At 50.5% G+C, this 21,837-nt stretch overlaps 1 protein-coding gene and 1 long non-coding RNA gene across 4 annotated transcripts in view; one reads left to right on the top strand and one right to left on the bottom strand.

The window, feature by feature from the left end:
- The window catches only part of CLTCL1 (clathrin heavy chain like 1), a 106,785-nt gene extending 85,607 nt beyond the window's left edge, over positions 1-21,178 (top strand). The window contains exons 23-33 of one of the 3 annotated variants that reach the window (XM_029922014.1): positions 4,817-4,981; positions 6,298-6,405; positions 9,036-9,203; positions 9,280-9,429; positions 12,845-12,976; positions 13,344-13,454; positions 13,723-13,893; positions 16,554-16,775; positions 19,748-19,823; positions 20,385-20,424; positions 20,639-20,731. In XM_029922014.1, coding sequence (XP_029777874.1) covers positions 4,817-4,981; positions 6,298-6,405; positions 9,036-9,203; positions 9,280-9,429; positions 12,845-12,976; positions 13,344-13,454; positions 13,723-13,893; positions 16,554-16,775; positions 19,748-19,823; positions 20,385-20,404 — 1,323 coding nt within the window. In that variant the 3' untranslated portion in view covers positions 20,405-20,424; positions 20,639-20,731. Of the gene's footprint in view, positions 1-4,816; positions 4,982-6,297; positions 6,406-9,035; positions 9,204-9,279; positions 9,430-12,844; positions 12,977-13,343; positions 13,455-13,722; positions 13,894-16,553; positions 16,776-19,747; positions 19,824-20,384; positions 20,425-20,638 lie in introns of all 3 variants that reach the window. The other 2 variants (XM_029922013.1, XM_029922012.1) reach the window with 2 other exon arrangements.
- Positions 15,908-21,837, bottom strand: part of LOC115277707 — a 6,165-nt gene continuing 235 nt past the window's right edge. Inside the window, exon 2 of the long non-coding RNA XR_003902487.1 lies at positions 15,908-18,191. This is a non-coding gene — a long non-coding RNA (uncharacterized LOC115277707). The remainder of the gene's footprint in view (positions 18,192-21,837) is intronic.

The following is a 21,837-nucleotide window of genomic DNA, read 5'->3' as shown; positions in this document are numbered from 1 at the left end:
TAGCGCTGCTAGGGATTTACCCAAAGGATACAGAAGTGCTGATGCATAGGAGCACATGTACCCCAATGTTCATAGCGGCACAATAGCCAAATCATGGAAAGAGCCTAAATGTCCATCACCTGATGAATGGGTCAAGAAGATGTGGTTTATCTATACAATGGAGTACTACATGGCAATGAGAAAGAATGAAATATGGTCATGTGTAGCAAAGTGGATGGACCTCGAGGGTGTCATGCTAAGTGAAATAAGTCAGGCAGAGAAGGACAGATACCATATGTTTGCACTCATAGGTCTAACAGGAGAAACCTAACAGCGGACCATAGGGAGGAGAAGGGGGAAAGAGAGTTGGCAAGAGAGAGGGACACAAATCATGAGAGACTATTGAATACTGAAAATGAACCGAGGGCTGAAGGGGGAGGGGGAGGGGGCCAGGAGGTGATGGACATGGATGGGGGACACTTGTGTGGAGAAGCACTGGGTGTTTTATGGAAACCAATTTGACAATAAACTATTATTTAAAAAAAACTTACAGTCAAATTAAACAAAGGTAATTAAAAAAACAAAATTCCAGATAAAATGTAAAAGTTGAGAAGTTTGGGGGCATCTGGGTGGCTCAGTCAGTTAAGCATCCAACTTTGGCTCAGGTCATGATCTCAGTTTGTGGGCTGGAGCTTCACATTGGTCTCTGTGCTGTCAGCTCTGAGCCTGGAGCCTGCTTTGGATTCTATGTCTCCCTCTCTTTCTGTCCCTCTCCCACTCACTCTCGGTCTCTATCTCTCAAAAATAAATAAAAATGTTTAAAAAAAGAGTTGAGAAGTTTTTTCCTTAAAAGTTTTAAATATTTATTTAAATCTTCATGTGAGGAAGGAATTTTTAAGCATATAAGCAGTGGAAGAAAGCATAAAGGGAAGTATTAGTTTATCTAATGCATAAAAGTTTTAAATATATGTATATTCCTAATCATGGGCCTCATAGGTCTAGATGTGAAAATAAATCCCAAGAAAGAAAAAAGGTCCAGAAAGCTTTACATATAAATAATTATTGTAGCATGATTTATACTAATAACAATTGTAAGCCAGTGTCCCACAAAAAGAAATAAGTAAACAGCATTCATCAGTGGAATATAATATAGTCATTACAAGTATTTAGAGGCTTGTTTGTGACAGAAAAACCTTTCAAGGTAAGTTCCAGCTGAGTGAAATCCTGCATCTACAATATGATGAAAGTGTCTACCTATCTAGAAAAATGTCCCAGGTGGTGATAGTGAAGAACTCGAAGTGACGGATTGGGCAGTACTATTCCATTTCCTTTCACTTGCCTGTGTTTGCCAAGTCTTGTTTTAATTGGTGACTATAGCTTTTACAATTACCTTTATGATCAGAAAATTAATAAAGGCATTAGAGAAACCTTGTCCTCAGCAACATGGATGGAATTGGAAGGTGGTATTATGCTGAGTGAAATAAGTCAGTCAGAGAAGGACAGATACCATATGTTTTCATTCATATGTGGATCTTGAGTAACTGCACAGAAGACCATGGGGGAAAGGAAACGGGAAAAATAGGTACAAACAGAGAGGGAGGAAGGTAAACCACAAGAGACTATTAAATACAGAGAACAAACTAAGGGTAGATAGGGGTTGGGGGAGAGGGAGAATGGGTGTTGGGCATTGAGGAGGGCACTTGTTGGGATGAGCATTGGGTGTTGTATGTAAACCAATTTGACAATAAATTATATTCATAAAAAAAGGGCACCTGGGAGGTTCAGTTGGTTGAGCATCCAGCTTCAGCTCAGGTCATGATCTCATAGTTCGTGGGTTCAAGACCCATGTCAAGCTCTGTGCTGACAGCTCAGAGCCTGGATCCTTCTTGGGTTCTGTGTCTCCCTCTCTCTCTGCTCCTTCCCCGCACACGATCTGTCTCCTTCTCTCTCTCAAATATAAATATTTAAAAATTTTTTAAAAATGAAACCTGTGCAAAATCTTCCTCTCAATTCATAATAGAATTCTTCTGGCTGTTGAGTCTGTTAAATATCATAGCCAGAGATGCTGCCCTGGGTCACACAGATATTTTCCACTGGAACCTAGCTAGACTAGGAAGCCCAGATGGTTTTTTGTTGTTGTTTGTTTGTTCTTCACCTCTATTCATGGTGCTCTTCAGGTCCTGTTCCCTGCTTTCCACAGTCCTCCAAGGTGGGGTCAGTACACTTCAGCCAGATCCAGCCGACCACCTGTTTTTATATGTTTCTCACAGTCTGGCCTCTGCTGAGTGCATTCCCATGATGTCATTTAACTCATTTTCTCTGGATTGCCTATAAATTGGTAGTACAGCAGTCTTAAAGGATCATATTCTTTGATACAATACTTTATTAATTCATTTATTTAACTTTTCTTGAGCATCTGCCATGTGCCAGGGTAGGGACTGTTGGTGCAGGTGTGAAAATAGTAGATTTCTGCCTTTGTGGATCTTAAGATCCATTTGAGGAATTTGTGGTGTGTTAAATGGTACGTGTCCAGGAGAAAAGTGCAGCAGTGAGGAGTGGGCAGGCAATGTGGTAAGGTAGTCAGTGCCCTTCTAGACAGGTGACTAGGAAGGTGTCCCAGAGGTGAGTTCTTGAGTCTGCATCTCTCTGGAGGAGGAAGTCTGAGTGCAGAGAGTGTGCAGGGGTGCCTTGAGGAGTGTTTGTGTGTGTTGCAGGAGCAGTGCAGAGGTGGTCCAGGTGGCTGAGGCAGTGCAGTTAACACAGGCTCACAGTTCAAGCCAAAGAGGGGAGAAGTGGTTTTTTGGCACGGCATTTCAGGACTTATGGGGCCACCAGCATGATTCTGGCTTCCACTCTGGATAGACCATAGGACTCTGAGCAGAGGAGAGACATGATCTGGTCTTAGGGGTTAATAGAACTCCTCTGGCTGCTGTCCTGAAAACAGACTGAAGCACAGAGGCAGACACAGTGAAGAGAGAAGAAGCTGTTCAGTAGCCCAGCCAAAGTCAGTGGCCACTCAGAGAAATGAGTTAAGGTGAGTGACAGAGAGCTGGTGGTAGGCTTGGGTTGCTGGTGGAATGTGAGAGAGAAGGAGGAATGAGGCAACTATGCCATATGGGACATGGGACAGTCCTGGACAGATGGACTTGTGCCTACTGAGGTGGGGCCCATGTGCGGGTCCTGCCTTGGGGGCAGTAAGGACTCATGTGCAGACAAGTTTGATCTCAACTACCATGGGCATCTGTCCAACTGGGCACAGGAGTCCATTTCCACCGAGAATTTGGGATGAGAGCTGTAAATGTAGAAGCCTTTAGTGTGCAGTTGACACTGTGTAGTGGGAGAGGCCAAGGGCTGAGACCAGGCACCTGAAAGCCCAGGGACTGGGAGAAGTGGAACTGGAAAGTGGCTGGGGGTGGCGGCACAAAAGTGAGTGGTTGTGCAGGGAAGCAAGTAGGCATCTGTCAGAGAGAGTGGTGGGTAAGCCAGATGCTGTGCATCATGAGCTGGAGACATGGCAGCATTGGCCCTGCTAGGGAGTCAGCAAGAGCCTAATTGAAGCAGGTGCTCCAGAGGACAGAATGACACTGCGGACAGCTCTTAAGACACACAGACACCTCTTCTGAGAAATGTTGCTCTAAAGGAAAGGGTAGAAGCAAAATGGTAGCTGATAGCTGGGCTGAGGTCCCAGTGAAGATTGGTTGGTTTGATTTGGAGCTGGGGAAAACAACATGATTCCTTAAGCTTATAGGAGTGATTTAGTACAGAGGAAGAAATCACTGCCAGGGTTTGCAGAAGAGAGGGGCTGGGGTCATGTGCACCAGTAAAGTTGGCCCTGGTGGCCAGGTTAGGGTCACAGATGCAGCTAGGGGAAATGCTCAGTCCTGGTCCTTGTGGAAGGGTTCTTCTGGTTGTGTCTGTCTCCTCATGGACTGGGAAGCTAGGCACTCAGCTTGAGCTGCTGGAGATTTGGGGAGAGGAGATAGGAAATGGTGTACAAGGCGTGAGTGCCTGGGTTGAGGGAATAGAATTGCTAGTGTTGCGAGCTCCTCTGGGATCACTATCATAAGTTCAAGGGAGGCTGGGTGGCACTTTGGGGTTCAGCTGTGTGAATTTAGCTCTGCAGTCCCAGGAGTGGAGTTGGCAGAGACTCACTCCAGACTGGGGTTTGGCTGAGTGAGCAAAGTCAAGTACAACTAAGGGAGTGAGGGAAGAGTCACCTGGCTTGCCGACAGCCAGCAAGCTGGGAGCAGAGTTGGCCAGTTGTAGATGGGGGTCGTGGGGTGCTGGAGGCGGTGAGCTGGAAAGGAAGGGAGGTGGCAGGCAGAGCGTGGATTCTTGTGCCAGGCTTCCCAGGGGTGGCATCTGACAGTAACCCCCTGTTTCTGTGAGGGACACAGGTCCTCAGAGCACAGGTAGTCCAGCTAAGCTAAAGCCATCTGGGAATGAGGGAGATCTGTGGATGGCAGCAAGAACAAGGGCTGGTGTATGATCCCTGGCAGGCTATTCTCTGGTGGGCAGCTGTTAGTGGGGAGGAGGGGGACTGGCCTGGAAGCAGCAAGGAGCACAGCTCTGAGGCCAGGTCTACAGGGGTGCAGAAATGGGAGATGACAGCCAGCATACACAGGAGCAGGTGGGTAGAGAGGGGGTCCACTCTCTCAAGGGCACATTTCATCCTTCAGAAGCTCTGTGGTGGCGGAGGCAGCTATGTAATGAGTATCAGAAAGATACTCATCCTTTTTGAAAACAGAAATACCCCTGTTACCTAGAAACTTTAGACCAATTCTAGAGTATCTTCCCATTTAAGAAGGGCTCAGCAAAGCTACTTGGTTATTAATAGGTTGGAGACCGCTGTTACGAGGAGGGAATGTATGAGGCTGCCAAGCTGCTCTACACCAGTGTTTCTAACTTTGCCCGCCTGGCTTCCACCCTGGTCCACCTTGGAGAGTATCAGGCAGCGGTGGACAGCAGCTGCAAAGCCAACAGCACCCGGACGTGGAAGGAGGTAAGCATAAGTCTCCAGGAGCCCCCTAGTCTCTCAGGACTTCCCGCCTTGTCTGTCCTTCCTCCATACTCTTGTGCCAGATGGGATGTGTCTGGATGCCTGCCTTGTCCAGGTAGGGTTCTGAGTCTTTCGGGAAGGCTCAGAGAACCTCATATGCTAGCATTGTAGTTGAAGCAGAAGCCCTAGAGAACCCTGTGTTCGACAGTGCTCTCCCAGAAGGTCTCTTAATAGCATGGAATTATCAGTATGAGAAGTAGTATCGTAATTTAAAATATTTTTTAAAATCGTATGACCTTATTAGTGGTATAATCAATGTAAGTTGGAATTTTTGGTCTTTGGTAGTAAATTGTCTTATAACTCTGAAAATATCAGAATCTTCTGCAAGTAGAAAATGTTTGTAAAGGGAAGTGCAAAAGATTTAGCTTCAATGAATCTCTGAAGTATTGTTTAATAAAAAATTAAAATCTACCTAAACGTTCAATATCAAGGACATGGCTAAATAGTGTACACGTTGCAACTCTACCAAAATGAACAGGAAGGGTTACAGGAGAAGAGATTTCAAGTATTCCGTGAGAAATGTGTAGTAAGTAGGATGTCAAATGTAATTCCATTCTGTGAGTATGTGAGAGAGAGATCTGGTGGGTGCTATATAACAAAAAAAATAGTGGGTAACAATTGTGTCTCAAGGTACCTACCAGTTTTCTCCGGGTTATATGATCATTTTCGTTTTTCTGAGTTTTCTGCCAGCTCTGCCTATAGGGATGAGGTCTGTCTTCAGCTCTTGAAAGAAGAGCAACTGAAGGGCCCTTTCTGAGTCCTTTTGAGCAGAAGCTCAGGTGGTTCTTCCACTTCTAAGAACTTATTGTCATTAACTGTACATACTGCAGAATGCCTAAAACAAAAGTTCTGTTTAAAAAATATTTATGAAAGCTCCTCCCACATAAATGGCACTCAAATTTACTGTGCTCTGTTGACAGTTATTCTTGAGCTTTGTAAAACCATTTTCAAGTCCCAAACCTGAAATTTCAGCATTGCTTTCCCAGAGAGACTGCCACATCTCAGGGTGTAGAAGTAACTCATGAGCCCTCTTCTCTCTGGTCTCAAACACCCCCTTGGCCTGCAGATTAGAAATGTCATTATTTATCTTCCCAGTCTCACATAGCTCACCTTTCAGCTATTTACTTACTCAGAATCTAACTTTAAAAACCCCGTTTGCTAGTATTTCTGCATTTGTAGTTGCATCCCTGGAAGCCAGCAGTTGTGGTACTGTGCCCTGTCTTGGGAAATCTCATGGTGTCTGGCCTTCCCTCCCACAGGTGTGCTTTGCATGTGTGGATGGGCAGGAGTTCCGCCTTGCACAACTGTGTGGTCTTCACATTGTCATCCACGCAGATGAACTGGAGGAGCTGATCCACTATTACCAGGTAACTAGTCTCTGGCCAAAAATGATCTCTAGTGGCAGTGGAAATGATTAGTGACACTTAAACATTCCAAATAAAGGGACATTCATTTCCTTTTCACATCCATGGGTAGGCACACGAAGCACTGTCTCTATGGGAAAGGCTTTTCATATGCTAGACAACCTGTCCTTAAATCCTATTGGTATGTTAGATATCCTGGACCTCACTGCTGGCTGGTATTTGTGTTTTTAAGAGTATGCCCCCGGAAAACAATTTGACAATAAAATATTATGGGGAAAAAAAAAAAAGAGTATGCCCCCTTCTCTGGTGTCCTTGGACATTCAGAAGCCCAGCCAGTGGCTTGCACATGTGGATAACTGTTGGGTAACTTGCTGGGAACACTGACCCAGTTATAGCAGAGCCACAGCCTATACCCCAGTCCCTCAGAGTTTGTGGCCCACAGAGGATATGATTATCAGGTGCCATAGAAATAGAGGACATGGTGGTGATGGTGGAGGGCACTTAAGGGGAAGAGCACTGGGTGTTGTATGGAAAACAATTTGACAATAAAATATTATGGAGAAAAAAAATAAAACAAGGTGTTATGTAACTAAAAAAAAAAAAAAAGAAAGAAAGAAATAGAGGACATGTGACAATCTAGGGGAGGGAACCCCAAGAGAACTTTGAAGGGTGGGAGCTGTCTGTGTCAGTGTCATAGTTAAGTTTCACTGTCAAGTGATTGACACATATCAGTGTGTTCAGGGCCTGGGCCTCTGCTTGTGGGAGTCCTGGAACTGTGTGGTCATACCCAGTAGGATCACCAGAAGAGACTAAAAGTGTGATTTTGCTCAGCTGTGTTACTCTTCCCATGGAACTCAAGTCCCAGCCCCTCTCACTGAGTAGGCAGTTAGGATTGGAGGGAACTTAATGAGTCACAGGACTCAAGGGGCCTGTGAGCTTGTGAAAGTGGGTACCACTGGAGTCTAAAATGTCAAGCTAAGCTTGACAACTTCTTAGTGATGTATGCTTTCCTATTCCACAGAAGTTCAAGAAGTAAAACTATAAACAGGGAAAGTGATAAGGCAGTTTGGTGGCTGACAGAATACTTCATTTGTTCAGCAAATGTTGGAGTACCTGCCATGCGCTGGGCATTATTCTAGATAATGGTATCAGTGAACATAACAGGAAAATCCTCATTCACTTGAATTTACATTCAGTAAGGTTGACAGGCAACAAACATCATGTGTGGGCAGTGGAGTGCCTGGGTATAGCTTCATAAAGTGGCCATCAAGGTCATACTAATTGAGAGACCAAAACTGAACAGAGACCTAGAGAAATCAAGGGGTCTGGTCATGGGGATATTTGAGGCCAAAGGTCAGCAGCCAGGGCAGAGTCCAGAGGCAGGAATGTGCCAGATATTTGAGGAAGGGCCCTGGGGAGTTTGGGGAATATGGGCCATCATGAAGGACTCCCAACAGAACATGGGACCTGAAGGTAAGGGGCCATTCTGGCTTGCATGTTGAGAACAGACTTTCCCTGGGGCACGGAGAAAGGGGAAGGGGCATATGGCAGCCAGGAGAGCACTGGGGCAGCTAATATAGGATAAGAAGTACTCAGGTGGTCAGGTTTGGGGTGGGGGGGTTTGAAGGTAGAGCCAAGTCTATATGCTAGTGGATTGTGTGCGGGTGAGAGAGAAAAGTCCAGGATGACTCCATTTATTTCTGTCCTGAACAACTGGAGATAGAGTTCTCACCAGTGGACACAGGGAAGACGAAAGGGAGAAACTGGTGGAAGGGAAGGACAGGGATTCAGTTTTGGACATACTGAGTTTGAGCTACTAATTGGATGTTCATGTAGAGGTGCCAGAAGTGGGGGATGGAAATGGGGCCTGGTGTTTAGAGATGAAACCCAGCTAGAGAAATGATATAGGAGCCTTAGACACACATATGGAACATAAAGACACACAACCAAGTGAGGTCACAAGGGTGGTAGCAGATAAAGAAGAGCAGAAAGGGAGTCCAGAGCCCTCCAGCATGGGTTGGGGCAAAGTAAGAAAAAGCGCTAGAGAACAAGGCATCTGAGCAGCGATGTGCAGGAGGGAGGGACAGTTAGCCAGGCAGAGTCCTGCTGAGGAGTTCTGCTGAAAAAAGCAGTAGAAAAATGGAATGGCACTGGTAGGGACCATGGGGTCAAGAAAGAGCATTTTTGGATGGGAGAATTAGCAGGATGTTAGCTAAAGGCAAGCTGTGGAGGGAGAAGCTGATAACAAGAGAAAAGGAGACCGTTGCTGGCCCAGCAGCCTCAGTAGGTGGCAGGAGCTGGGGCCTGGATTCCAGGCTGGCTGGCTCCTAAGCAGGAACACAAGCAGGGTGCAGATGCTGATAGGGTCCACACTGGCTTTTGCTTCTGATGGCTTCCATTTCTCAGTGAAACAGGAACAAGTTTAGCCACACAGTGAAGTCAGGGAGTCAGAAGGGTGTGAAATAGCCCTCTGGGGATGACCCTTGATGTTTTCAGGCATTAATGTGATGGGAGCCAGTCAGACTGAGCTCAGGCATGTTAGGCAGCCTGGAACTAGAGTGCATAACTGAGAGGGACCAGGGCTGGCCGCCCTGAGTGCATTTACCCCTACGCCAACCATGTCGGTCTTTCAGGATCGGGGATACTTTGAGGAACTGATCTCCCTGCTGGAGGCAGCCCTGGGCCTGGAGCGGGCCCACATGGGCATGTTCACAGAGCTGGCCATCCTCTACTCCAAATTCAAGCCTCAGAAGATGCCAGAGCATCTGGAGCTCTTCTGGTCCCGAGTCAACATCCCAAAGGTAATCTGGCTGTCCTCTGGGTTCTGGCTGCCATGTGCACGTGTGGCATAAGCCCAACCCATGGCTGTCCCTGCAGGTGCTGAGAGCTGCAGAGCAGGCGCACCTCTGGGCAGAGCTGGTGTTCCTCTATGACAAGTATGAAGAGTACGATAATGCCATCCTTACCATGATCAATCACCCTACTGATGCCTGGAGGGAAGGGCAATTCAAGGATGTCATTGCCAAGGTAAGAGAGTGCCTCAGCATCAGTTCCTGCCTGCTTCTGCCCAACCTGTCCTGGGGGTGGGTGGGCCAAATGCCAGTGTGTGTGCCTCAGGACATGTTACCTTTGTCTCAAGTCTCACTGCCCTCTGTGCAGGTGGTGGTGATTCCATCTTCACAAGGGAACAGGGAATGGATGCTTAGGGTTAATGACTGGCCTAGGGCCCCACAGCTAGGAAGCAGGTGGAGGGAGGGTCCAGGACCACTCTCCCCACGCTGCTCAGGACAGGGTCCTAGACAGCCAGACCCTGGCGTTTGTTCTTCCTTCTGCCCTCTGGAGGAACCCCCACCTCCAGACCTGGTATGTATGATTTCCTGTTGTATCGTTTCATAGTTTCTACCATCTGGCATATTTTTTCTTCATGTCTCTCCCCTCCAAAACTGCCAGCCCCAGAGGAGCACAGGCACCTGACAGAGGTAGAGTCATGAGCCCAGGTTTACTGGCCTCTGGATTCCCACCCTTCCTAGGAGCCTCTATCCTTCCATAGTCTAGTCGGGCTAAACCAGGGCACTTGCCAAGCTGTTCCACTAGCTGCCAAATACTGTTGGAAGAGGTCAGGTCTGGGGACATGCAGCAAGCGGGCCTCTGCTGTTTTGTTTCTGGGCTCAGAGTGGGCCTTGCATCCAAGCCTCTCCTTCTTTGTGAACTCTGTGTATATTAGAAGCTTATAAGGTGAAGCTTTCTGTCATCAGTCTCTGGATCTTTTGCTTTGAGTGTCCTTGTTTCATCCCAGTGGCTTTACTTAAATAAGTTGCCCACAGGTCTCCTGTTTGCTGTCTGCCAGTGAAAGATAGCATTCTGACCGTGTGTCCTGTTGCTTCCAGGGTGGGGGCATGGGCTCCTTACATCTGGATCAGAGAGTTGCCTGCCTTCGGTTCCATATATGACTGCTGAGTAGAGGTGTGGGTGATGGGTGGGGTCACCAGTTCTCAGCATCTGAGGTCACACACATCAGTACTATTCAGAATAATCAGTGAAGTCGGTGGCCATCTGACAGAAATCCCACCCTGTACAGGATCTGCAGTTGCTAATGGAAAGGCAGGCAGACTTCACATTCCTGTGCCCCAGCACACATGAAAAACATGCTGGAAAACACATACCTGATGAATTCTAGGCATGCTTTTCTCACATTAATTCGAATGCTGTCAAGGTGCATTTTAAAGTTGATAATGTGTCATGGTTGAGGTGGCAGTGCTTTTTGTTTCTTAGTAGTGTCTGGAGCGTTGGAGTTTTCCAGGCAGCTGATGTGGCCCATGAGCCAAGTGCAATCTACCCTAATAGTTGTCAGGATCAGCATATTTCTGAAGAGAGATGGAGGTCAGCATGGCATCTTGGGTCTGAGGTCACATGCTCATGGACGAGACTATGTCTTGTGGGAAAACAGTGTTCATGCAGCTGACAGCTGAGTTCTGTTCTTAGTACAACACCAATGCCTCTGCCTGTCTGCCTTGTGGGAGACTCCTGTGAGCTCACATGTGGAGGAGAGAGGGAAGGACACCAGCTGGCATGGTGTCCTGGCACAGAGAACATTGTTGGCACTGTGGGTACACAACAGGAGAGCTTTAGAATAGTCTGGCCACAGGACTGAGTGATAGAGAGCCAGGCAGGGGTGACATAGACCAGGGTTACATCCTGGCTCAGCCATTTGCTATCTCTGTCACTTTGAGCTAGTGTCATCATTGTCAACCTTGGTGACCCCATCCCTAAAATGAACATGTTTCCTGCCTGCCAGGTGTCCAGTGGCAAGTGCCCTGCTGATAGCAGGTGCCTCTCACAGGTAATGCAGTAAGTGTCAGGAACCAGAGCACCCTAGCTGGTCACCCTTGAACTCATGACAGAATCCTTGAACCTCAATATTCTCTTCTTCAAAATGGAAATAATGCCCTGTCCCTAGGCCTTGGGCAGTAGTAGCTGTCCTTACCAACTGCACAAGTGGGTACAGCTGTGTTGGTGCTCCCCTCCTGGTACGTTGCTCCAGAGGAGGGTGCCAGGCAGATGCCAGTGCCCTAGATGGGAGCCATGGATTCTGTAGAGAGTGCCCGATGCCTCCAGATCAGCAGCTCAGTCCAACACAACACATGTCCAAGGACCCACACTCAGAGTGGTTGGGCCAGCTCTTGTCCAGCTTCACAGTCACTGCACTGAGTGGACAGAGCATGGGCAATTGTGCTCTGCCCTAAGCCATCCAACCAGCCATCCATGCTTTAATGAAGGCTGCAAGGACTTGACCAGAAGGCAGGAAAAGTTATCCAGTATGCCCTTGCCCCTCCACCCTACCTTACGTCCCCACTGTCCTTTCTCCTTATTAGACATTTGGTCTGGCTAGAGACCCATGATCGGGTCCAGATACCACTGAGTAAAAGGGCCTGGCCAGAAGATTAGCAGTTCCAGAGCTCTGATGCAGCATGCCTAGGAGAAGGGGTTGGGGGGAGCACTGCTCTTCTTTGCACCCACAGGGGCAGCACAGGGACTCTGAGGCCATTCTAGGTCAGAATCTGTAGTGACAATGAGTGCTTTGCTCTGAGAGGGGCACATCTGAGTAACTGATAGAAGAGAAGGTAAAGTCAGTAACCAGCAAGAATACCAGTAATGAGCAGGGCTGTGGACAGTCCTCTTCCTCTGCCATTTGGTCTGCAGATGTCACTGGGCCCGCATTGCTGCTAGCTTATACCTGGGCCTGGTGTTGCTAGAGAGCTCCCATGCACCCACCCCCTCCACCCAGCATAACTCTAGTGTTGCCATGCCCTGTGTGTAACCCTGAAGCTTTGTGTCTTCTTTTGGACATGCTCATCACCACTGACCTAGCACACATCCTATGGAGTCAGGGGTCACCTTGCTGTCCTCTGAACACCAGGCCCTACAGTCAGCAAGCCTGGGGGGGTGACCTTCCCACCAGCACAGGGTCAGCCTGGAGATACTCTGTCCTCCTCTGCCTACCAGGATGCCTAGTCTGAACATCATGGCATCTTGTCTGAGAGCAGTGGAAGCGTAACAGGATTTGCTACAGCTCATACTCAGCTTCCCAGGGAGGACTGGGGGAATCTTGCTCGGGTAAAACCATGTTTTGGTGTTTGGGTTTATCCTGGCTTGTTACCCCTCATGCATTCACTCAACAGATACGAGCTGAGCATCGACCCCACAGCAGATACTGGGGTGAGTCAGGAAACAAAGGCCAGCCTCTTAGGTCATTGAGGGGCAAGTGCTGAGGAGAAAAATGTCACAGAGGTGGGAAAGGGGGTGTGCTTGGTCTTAAAAGGGCCAGTCACAGCCTCACTAATAAAGTGTTTCTGGGCAAAACCCAGAAGTTCTGGTGTAGTGTGTGGCATCTGAGACCTGGGGATTAACATGGGCTGACCCTCGGCTCTGCCCCCATTTGCAGGTTGCCAATGTGGAGCTCTACTATAAAGCCCTGCAGTTCTATCTGGATTATAAACCTCTGCTCATCAATGATCTGTTGCTTGTGCTGGCACCCCGGCTGGACCACACCCGGACTGTTGGCTTCTTTTCAAAGGTGAGTCAGCCAGCATCCCAGAGCCAGAGAAGGGTGTGTTGGGCCAAGGTCATCTGAATGATGGTACTTTAATAATAAATTTTTTAAACTGATCCCCAGAAAATGTTAAGATTAAATATATCAAACTGCTTTTAGGTTTCAGATGTAGCTTTGTGTTTCAGCCAAAATGTTCATAAATAAAATTGACACTTACTCAGTAACCCAGGTAGCCCTTTGTATTAGTGGGTGTGTAGGGCATGTCAGTTGGTGGTGGCCAGGAGACCTAGAACTGGGATGTACACACTGGTCCTTCAGTGTGCCATGGGGCCATGAGCTCAGTGCCCTGATGACTTGCCCGAGTGCCCTAACCATTCTCCTGACTCATCAGGCAGGCCAGTTGCCCTTAGTGAAGCCTTACCTGCGGTCAGTCCAGAGCCACAACAACAGGAGTGTGAATGAGGCCCTCAACCACCTACTGACAGAAGAGGAGGATTACCAGGTGGGTGTGGGGTGTGTGTCCTATGAGAGGGAAGTGGCAGCTCCTCCTGTGCCCCAGGGACCTGTGCAGCTAGCATTGGGCATTCAGGGACTACAGAGCCCTTCTCCATACCAGCCCTCTTCTCAGAGGGCTGACCTTGCAGAAGAGGGGTTGTGGGCCCGACAGGCCCCACAGGTGCATGGGGAGGGGCCTTTCTGAGGCCAGTGAGTAATTCCTGGTTGCCTATTCCACTATGTCCCTCACCCACGGAAAGGCCACGTCTTTCTAGGGTTTGAGGGCATCTATCGATGCCTACGACAACTTTGACAACATTGCCCTGGCACAGAGGTTGGAGAAGCACCAGCTGATTGAGTTCAGGCGCATTTCGGCTTATCTATACAAGGGCAACAACCGGTGGGCCCAGAGCGTGGAGCTCTGCAAGAAGGACCATCTCTACAAGGTTGGTGTCCCAATGAACCCCCCACCCCGCCCTGTGTGCTTCCTGATGTTTCGAGGAGTGTGAGATGGTCACATCTCCTGCCAGGAGACATTTGTGGGGGGACAGAGAGGATTATGTTAAGGGGGAAGTGTTCTTAGAACACAGGCTGGGGATCCTTATCTATCATTAATATAGAGCTTCTTTAAAGTTATTTGGATTAAGGAGCGCCTGGGTGGCTCTTTTGGTTAAGCATCCATCTCTTGGTTTTGGCTCAGGTCATGATTTCATCATTCATGGGTTCAAGCCCCACGTCAGCGTACTTTCCTTGGGATTCTCTCATCACTCTCTCTTGCTTGTGTGTACGGTGCACACATCCTCTCTCTTGCTCTCTCTCTCAAAACAAGTAACATTTTTTAAATAGGTATTTGGATCAATGAATAGCTACCATGGAGTTGAATCTTTCCTGGCAGCTATTTGTGAGTTTTGTTCTCCCTAAACAGTGCGGCAGCAATTCACTTGGCACCTATTTTGTTTTTGATCAATGTGTGGGGAATAAAAACACCAAAGTGAAAATCACATTCAAAATTTCTTGTTTCTGCCGTTAAGCAGTGGGTCAGTACCATCCACAGGTCTGAATCTGGATCTGGGCATCTGAAAGCTAGGCTGGGCTGCTTGGAGAGATCCCAGGCCCTTGAAGGCATTACCTTTGCTCCTCCTGGCCTCAGCATCTCCCCAGTGGGGTAAAGTTCAGTTGCACAAAAGGGCCATTGTAATGTGCTACGCGGCTAAGCTAATTTCCAAGAATTCCATGTGCTACGAGCCCCTGGGGAGCCTTTTTTCAAGGCCATGAGCTTCACCTAAGGTGTTACTCCCAGAATTGTGCTTGGCATCCCTGAGTACTCTCCTAGGACATGGACATGCCTCTCTCTTCCATCTCTCTCTTATGGAACATGGGCCAAGGCCAAAGAACCCTGGACATCAGGGGCATGTCAAGCTTCATCCCAAGTTGTTACCTCCAGTTTGGGACTGTTAGGTGACATCTCCTCACTTCTAGTGAGAGTCCGTGCTTATGGTCCTTTGTGGGTGCTGACAGGGTCCCTGCAGAGGGAGCTCAGAAACAGCTCACAGGGTACTCAGGTGCTGGCACTGGGATGTGGCAGCGGGATTCCAACACAGCAGAGGAAAGCTGCCCCCGAGTAGGGGGTCCCAGCTGCCCCGACCTGCCAGTGTGCACACCAGGGTCTTGAGTGCATGGCCCCTTATCACTCAGACAATGAGCAAGTGAGCAATGTGGTGAGAACTCCCAAAAAGGCATTTGTCCTAAACCAAGTCCCACTCCTAGCAACATGTGCCAGGAAGAGAATCCACAAGGACAAAGCCACAGGCAGAAAGATGTTGCCATCATTCCAGTACCCTGGTTCTCAACAAGGGTGACTCTGACCCCCAGGGGATTGGTTGTCACACCTGGGGGTACGGTGCTACATCTAGTAGGTGGAGGCCAAGGTGGTGCTACAGGAGCCTATGATGCACAGGCCCCAGCCCTACACACAAGTGTCAGCCATACCTTGGCAGCAGAGCCCACCCTGCTTGCAAGTCCTGGGAGGATGAGTGGTCACAGTGTGCCACCTCTGGGGGTCTGGTGAGTGGCCAGTGCTGGCTTCTGGGACAGTCGTAAAACAATAAGCATGCTTTCCAGATCGCAGATCTGGGCACTCAGCCATCAGGGCCAACCACCTTGGGGAGTGTACGCTCCACCTGAGGAGCTGGCAGAGTAACTGCATGTGGGGGGCTGGGACTGTTGAGGAACTGCAGGACTGGAGGGGCATGAGGGAGCATGTCAGGACATCAAAAGGTGAGGGCTAGGGGGCCCTGATGCCCACGACTGAAGAACAAGGGCCTGCACAGGTATAGTCACAGGTTGGGGGTGGTGAAGGGCAGGGCAAGGGCTTGGAGCAGGGCCCTGACAAGTGCTGTCAGTGATCTGGGAAGGAGGTTGAGGGATGGGGACCAGGTGGAGAGCTAACACATGCATTGGCAGAGTTTAGGTTGTTTAATTCTTACCATTGTGGCTGGAAAATAGAAATCACTAATTTACTGATGGCTGTCACTAGGTAGGTATTCTTTATTTTTTAGACAAATCTGTAAATGTGAAAGTAGCAATTGGGTACTTTTGAGGGGACTTTTTTTATGTCAGGAAGAAAGGGAAAACTGCTGTTTCTTAAGCACTGGCTTTATCCCTCGTAGCTGCTGCATGTTGAGTCTGGAAGGATAGCGCTGGCTGTTGACCCAAGCACAGTGACCCTGGCCTGTGCAGCAGGCTCTGATAGCTCTCTCACCATCCCCTTTAAATGTGCAGCCCCATGCATCCCCTCTGCATGCCAGTAGGGCTGCAAGGCCAGAGCCTGTCTCCCAGGGCACCTGCACCCATGCATGCCTCCTCCCTCTCAATATTTCAGCAGGTCTGTGAGAGCCTGCTGCCAAGAGTACACTTGGTGTCCTCCATGGCTTTCCTGGAGCTGGTACTCCATCCTACCAGAGGGGAGCCAAGGTACAGGGACCTCTCAGCAGGCAAGGATGTCCTTCATGGGGCCTGGCACCATTCAGTATCCTACCAACTCAGAAAGTGCCTCAGGTGGCACAGGGCAGAATGGACCTGAGCTGTGTGTCTCCCTCGATTACAGGACGCCATGCAGCATGCTGCAGAGTCCAGAGACGCTGAGCTGGCCGAGAAGTTGCTGCAGTGGTTCCTGGAAGAGGGCAAGCAGGAGTGCTTCGCAGCCTCTCTCTTCACTTGCTATGACCTGCTTCCCCCGGATGTGGTGCTGGAGCTGGCCTGGAGACACAACCTCATTGACCTGGCCATGCCCTACTTCATCCAGGTGATGAGAGAGTACCTTAGCAAAGTAAGTATGGGCTCTGCTGTGAGTCCTTTGCCACCATGTGGCACAGCTATGACTCTAGCTCAGATCTACAGAGGCCCTCTAGGGGACCAGTCCAAGTTGTCCAACCAGCCCTGCCCACCTTTGAGAGAGGCCTTATGCCTTCACAGTTGAGCAATTTTCTGCCTAATATTAACCTCTTCTAGAAAATCACCTTGGGGGGCTCTGGGTAGAACTGAGCCCCTACCCTTGCATCAGTGGGCAAGCACAGGGGACTTGCAGCGGGTCTCCCGCACACTGCCAGGGCACCCAGTGGTGTGCTCGCCCACAGGCCAGGGCTTTGTTGAGTGAGAACAGTGAGGCACCAGCTGCCAGAGCTCCAGCACACAGCTCATAGGCCCTGTGTGGTCTCTTTACCTCTCAGCACACTTCCAGCGGAGTGCGCAGTTCGCGGTGCCTTCATTGGCAGACCTGTCATGGTAACCCACCCTTTGCCAAGCACTTAGTAGGAATGTTAACACCCTAACAAGTAGGTAGTCATTCCCTCTATGGCTGCAGGCATGGGTTTGGATCCAAAGCTGATAGGCTTCCTGGCCCTGAGGCCATACTCATGTCTTACTTGGTTGCTTCTGCCATTCTAGATGTCAGTTGGTGGCCGTGGTGGCCCACTCTGGCTTTCTTTGAGCTTTTTAACAAGATGAGAGTATCTGATTTTAACTCTTCCTGTGTGTTGAAGCCCTAGGAGTTCCTGTCTGGGGTGTAGCTGAGGCAGTGTCTGGAGACCCTTGTCACCTAATCTGGTTTGTTTCTAAGGCTGCAGGAAAGCTGTTGCTCAGCAGCATTTACTGGCCCATCCAGCCATACATATAGCCACATGGGCACCCCACAGTGCCAAGAAGCTACTAGGCTGTAGCCTCTTTCAGTGGTGTGAGGGAGGAGAGTGGCCTCTAGGAATTAGTGTAGGGTTTATGGAAGAAACAAGAAGCGCAGGTGTGGGGTGGTGCTGGAGTCTGGAGCACTGCCAGCTTTGGCCTGCGAGGGCTTGCTCTGTCTGCCACCTGCAGAGCCTCCTGGGAGCTGCCCAGCCGCTGTCAAGAGCTGTCACATGGGTCATTCAAGGCCATCTCCCTGCTGCAGGAGGAGGGACTTCCAGAGTGTGTCCTAGTCCCATTTACACAGCACATCTGAGTGGAAGATTTCCCAAGACTCTTCAGGAGATATGGAGAGACAGTTCTGGCCATGTGGCCTGATCTTTAGATGACTAGGGTGCATAGACTGGTTGGATTTACAAGGGTCCTTGGTTCCTCAACCACAGTGGAGGGCAACTCCTTAAAGGAAGTGTCTGTGCCATGTTGGAACTTGTCTTCAGAATCGCTTCATGGTTTCTGCTTTTCCCGTCCTTAAGTTGTCTTAACCTGGAAGCAGTTTGTCTGCTGTGCCCTGCATAAAGAAGGATACATAGAACTTGAATTTCTTCCTGGAATCAAGGCATGTGAATTAACATAAGAACTCTTGCTGCTCAGACCTTTATTGCTGCAGGGGTTGGGACTTCCAAGGAGCCCCAGGGACTTGGGCGGAACACACTCCCTCTCTGTGGTGATGGAGGTCATCCTGGCAGCCATGTCACCTTGGTCAGCTCTGCAGCTGCATAGCTAATCCAGGCTGGGACAGCGTATTTGGTCTAAAGCTGCCTTCCTGCTGGAAGGATTGGCTACCTGGCCCAGGGTCCCCAGACACATCCCCTAGTCCTGGAAGAAGGCAAGGGCTACCATGACACCTGGCCTCACTGCTGCCTTGCATGCTTCCCAACCAGCACCAGACAGGGAGCCTATCATATTGGAGATAGGATGGGCTCAGTAGGGGTTTCTTAGGCAGCACAGGGATGTGAACTGAGTCTCAGGTGGGCTGGGGCCCAACAGACTAGACTGCTCTGAGGTGGAGGGGCCCAGACAAGACCACAACCCCTTCCTGACTGGAGAACTGGGCCCAGGGCCTCTTGATTCATTTGGGAAGCTTGAAGGCCATCCGTCTGAGAAAGCCTCATATGCCCGAACCTCCTAGCTCTCTCAGGCTTAGCTTAGACTTCAGCCTGGTTGTCACCCAACTGAAGATAGAAAGTATAGATTACAAGTCCACTGTGCTGTCTTGCTCCTTCCTCACCTCAGCTCTAGTCCCAAGGAGGGAAGGGGAGGGGAGTGCACAGGGCCAGAGACAGGACTGTTTTTGTTAGAGTTCTGGTGCCTGGCCTGACCTCTCCCAAGCCTGAGTGTACACGGGGCACATAATTTTTTCTTTTCTGGCTTGAGTGCTTGTTTAGGGGGGGTCCCAGACACACAATTGCTATTGCCCCCACTCGCACAGTGCTGTTTGCTCCTCAGGTCCCTGTCACCACCTCACTCTGTTGCCTCTCCATCCGTGTGTCTGCTCCAGCCTGTGGGTACCACATAGGGCAGCCCCTTGTGAAGCCTTGAGAAAGAGCAGGGAGGCAGCCTGACCTCATATGGCTGTCCCTGCCCCCACCTCTAAGGTGACACTCCATCCCTGCCAGGTGGGATGTCCCAGATATCAGGTGACTGGTCTCCTCTGGAGAGGTGGGCAGCCTGGACTAACTGGCTGTAAGAAGTGCTACATTGTCTTGGCAGTGACCTTGTGTCCAGGGCTCACCTAGCCCTGTGAGCTGTGCTGCATATGCAGCCTGCAGTCACTGGCCATTGCTCTGGTGCTCTAGGCAGCCAGGTGCCCACTTGGAAAGCACTGGGCTGGAATAGCAGTTAGAGGTCACCAGGCCCCCACTGGGCACTCCTATGTCTACCCAGTTACAAAGGCTTCACCTTGTGGAGCAGGGGTCACTGCAGGTACAGCATCTGCCATGTAACCATCCTCAGCTCTGACTTTGCTGGAGGCTGTATATTGCCTCCTGGCCCCACAAGCACCTCCTGGCCCAGACTGCATGCAGCCTGTCAGGCAGGCACTAGAGTGCTCTTGCCTCTTTGCAGGTAGACAGACTGGATGCCTCGGAGAGCCTGCGCAAGCGAGAAGAGAATATAGTGGAGCCTGCCCCTCTCCTTTTTGGTAGGTGACACCCCATTGTCCCTAGTCCCCTGTCCCTAGGGAGGGGAAAGTAGGGAAGGTGATTCATGTTGCCATTCCCTGACTGGGCTTCAGATCAGAGAGGGAATGGATAGGGTGGGGGACAGAAGGACCACAGTGTTATGTTGTGCAGAAGGTCAGTGTATCCAGGAATGTTGAAGAGGCATGGCCATTGTCCTCCCTTTTCTGAGGGCACGTGCCTTCTGTGAGGGTGCCCTTGCCTGTTCCTTGTGCCTAGCAACTGTCCAACTCTGAGCCACTGCTGTGTGCTGCTCTGCCTGGTCCCAGGAAGCAAGGCTGCTTCTCCCTTTGACTTGAGAGCCTGCCTGTATGGCCTAGCTGTTGAGCAGACAGATTGGTTGGTGTCCACTGCACCAAGAGGCTTTGGGTTCTAGAGTACATTGCAGGAGTAACAAAGGCCTGGGGGTGTGGTGTGAGCATGCAGCATGTGAGCCTGGTCTCAAGTCTCCTGTCAGTTGTGTCCTCTTCAGGGTCATTGTGCCTCTACTACCACCACCATTAATGTCAATCTGATTTCTTTAGATTTTGATGGGCATGATTGAGACCCAGCCAGTTGAGCTAAGTAAGTGTCCCATTTTGGGACTAGCTTACCCTCTAGCCTGGCCAGCCTCTGTGGCTGGCCCCACAACAGCAACTCCCACTGTCCTCGCCCCCAGGCATCTGTTCTCCAGTGCCTGAGCCTTGGGTGGTCAGGGCTGGTCTGCACCCTGCTCTTGGGCCCCTGTCCATGCCTGGGCAGCAGGAGCTCTGCTCACTCTCTGCTTCTCCCTCTGCAGGCCAGCAGCTGATGCTGACAGCAGGCCCTGCTGCAGGCCCTGCCCCTGCTGGCTTCCCCTCTGGATATGCTGCTGCACCTGCCTTCACCCAGCCTCCTGTGTACGGCTTCAGCGTGTAGTGGGCACTCAGTGGCAACATGCCTCTATAGGGTTATTAACCTCAAGGAGCTGTCACTGCAGAAGCACAGAGGACCCTGATGGGAAGCAGGGACACCTGGACGTTATTTATTTTTGCTGAGGCCCAGGGATGGCAGCCTCTGAGCCATCCTATCTCCTGGGTAGGCCAGGGGAGACACTGCCTGCCCAAGAAGATCAACTTGGGTGGACTTCTGCCTCCACGTCCTCTGGCTGGAGCCAGGCATTCCTGGGGCATTCTCCCCAAGGATATCTTGCCCTTGGTGGGAGGGGCACCTGGTCTTTGCTCAACACTGGCAGAACTGCCCCCTCCAGGCCATTTTGCTGGCCCAACTGAACAGACCTTCTAACTGGCTCTGAGCCTCCTACCGATCATGAATATTAAAGTTGGTTTATCAAGGCAAAGCTTCCCTGCTTGGTGCTGGTGTGGGTAGCAGGGGACAAAAGATTCGCTGGGGCCTCGTTGGGGATGAGGACCTCCTCCAGGGGGAGATAGCCAGAGTATGTTGGGGTCTTTTCCCGTGAGCTCTGCACGGAGCTCTAAATCCCGTAGGGGGAGTGGTAGCCTCACAGACCATCGGGTGTGGGAATGCCAAACATCAGGGATGGGGCTAGTCCCAGGTTTCCCCGGGGGAGGGTCTGCCCTTCTCACCACCCCGAACTCCGGGGATCCGGTCGTTCAGGCAAATGCATTGAGACCTGCCCCTTCCAGTGTCGGATTCCGCCAGATGCCGGGGCGGGTTTTGGAAACTGCACCTTGATCCACAGCTCCAGGCCCGGACACAGCACCGCCTCCCAAGTGCCTTGGGCTTGGCTATTGGCTGGGCTATCGACTCCGCCCCGACGCCTGCCTCGCTTGCCCCGCCCCAGCCTCAGTTTCCCGGCCGGCACAGGGCGGGCTGGAGGCGGGGCCCGGCTCGGACCACGCGAGGCGGAGCCTGGGAGCTGACGCGACCGCCCCGCCCCCGGGCCATAACCGGTCGCCTCCGCAGCCGCCGCCTCTGCTGCCACCGCCGCCGCCGCCGACCAAACGCCGAGAGCAGGAGGCTCGGACCCGCGGCCGA

This window comes from Suricata suricatta, chromosome 14 (genome assembly GCF_006229205.1).
Source record: "Suricata suricatta isolate VVHF042 chromosome 14, meerkat_22Aug2017_6uvM2_HiC, whole genome shotgun sequence".
NCBI lineage: Eukaryota > Metazoa > Chordata > Mammalia > Carnivora > Herpestidae > Suricata > Suricata suricatta.
The sequence above is the reverse complement of the archived record's forward strand: the minus strand, read 5'-3'. Positions and strand labels throughout refer to the sequence as shown.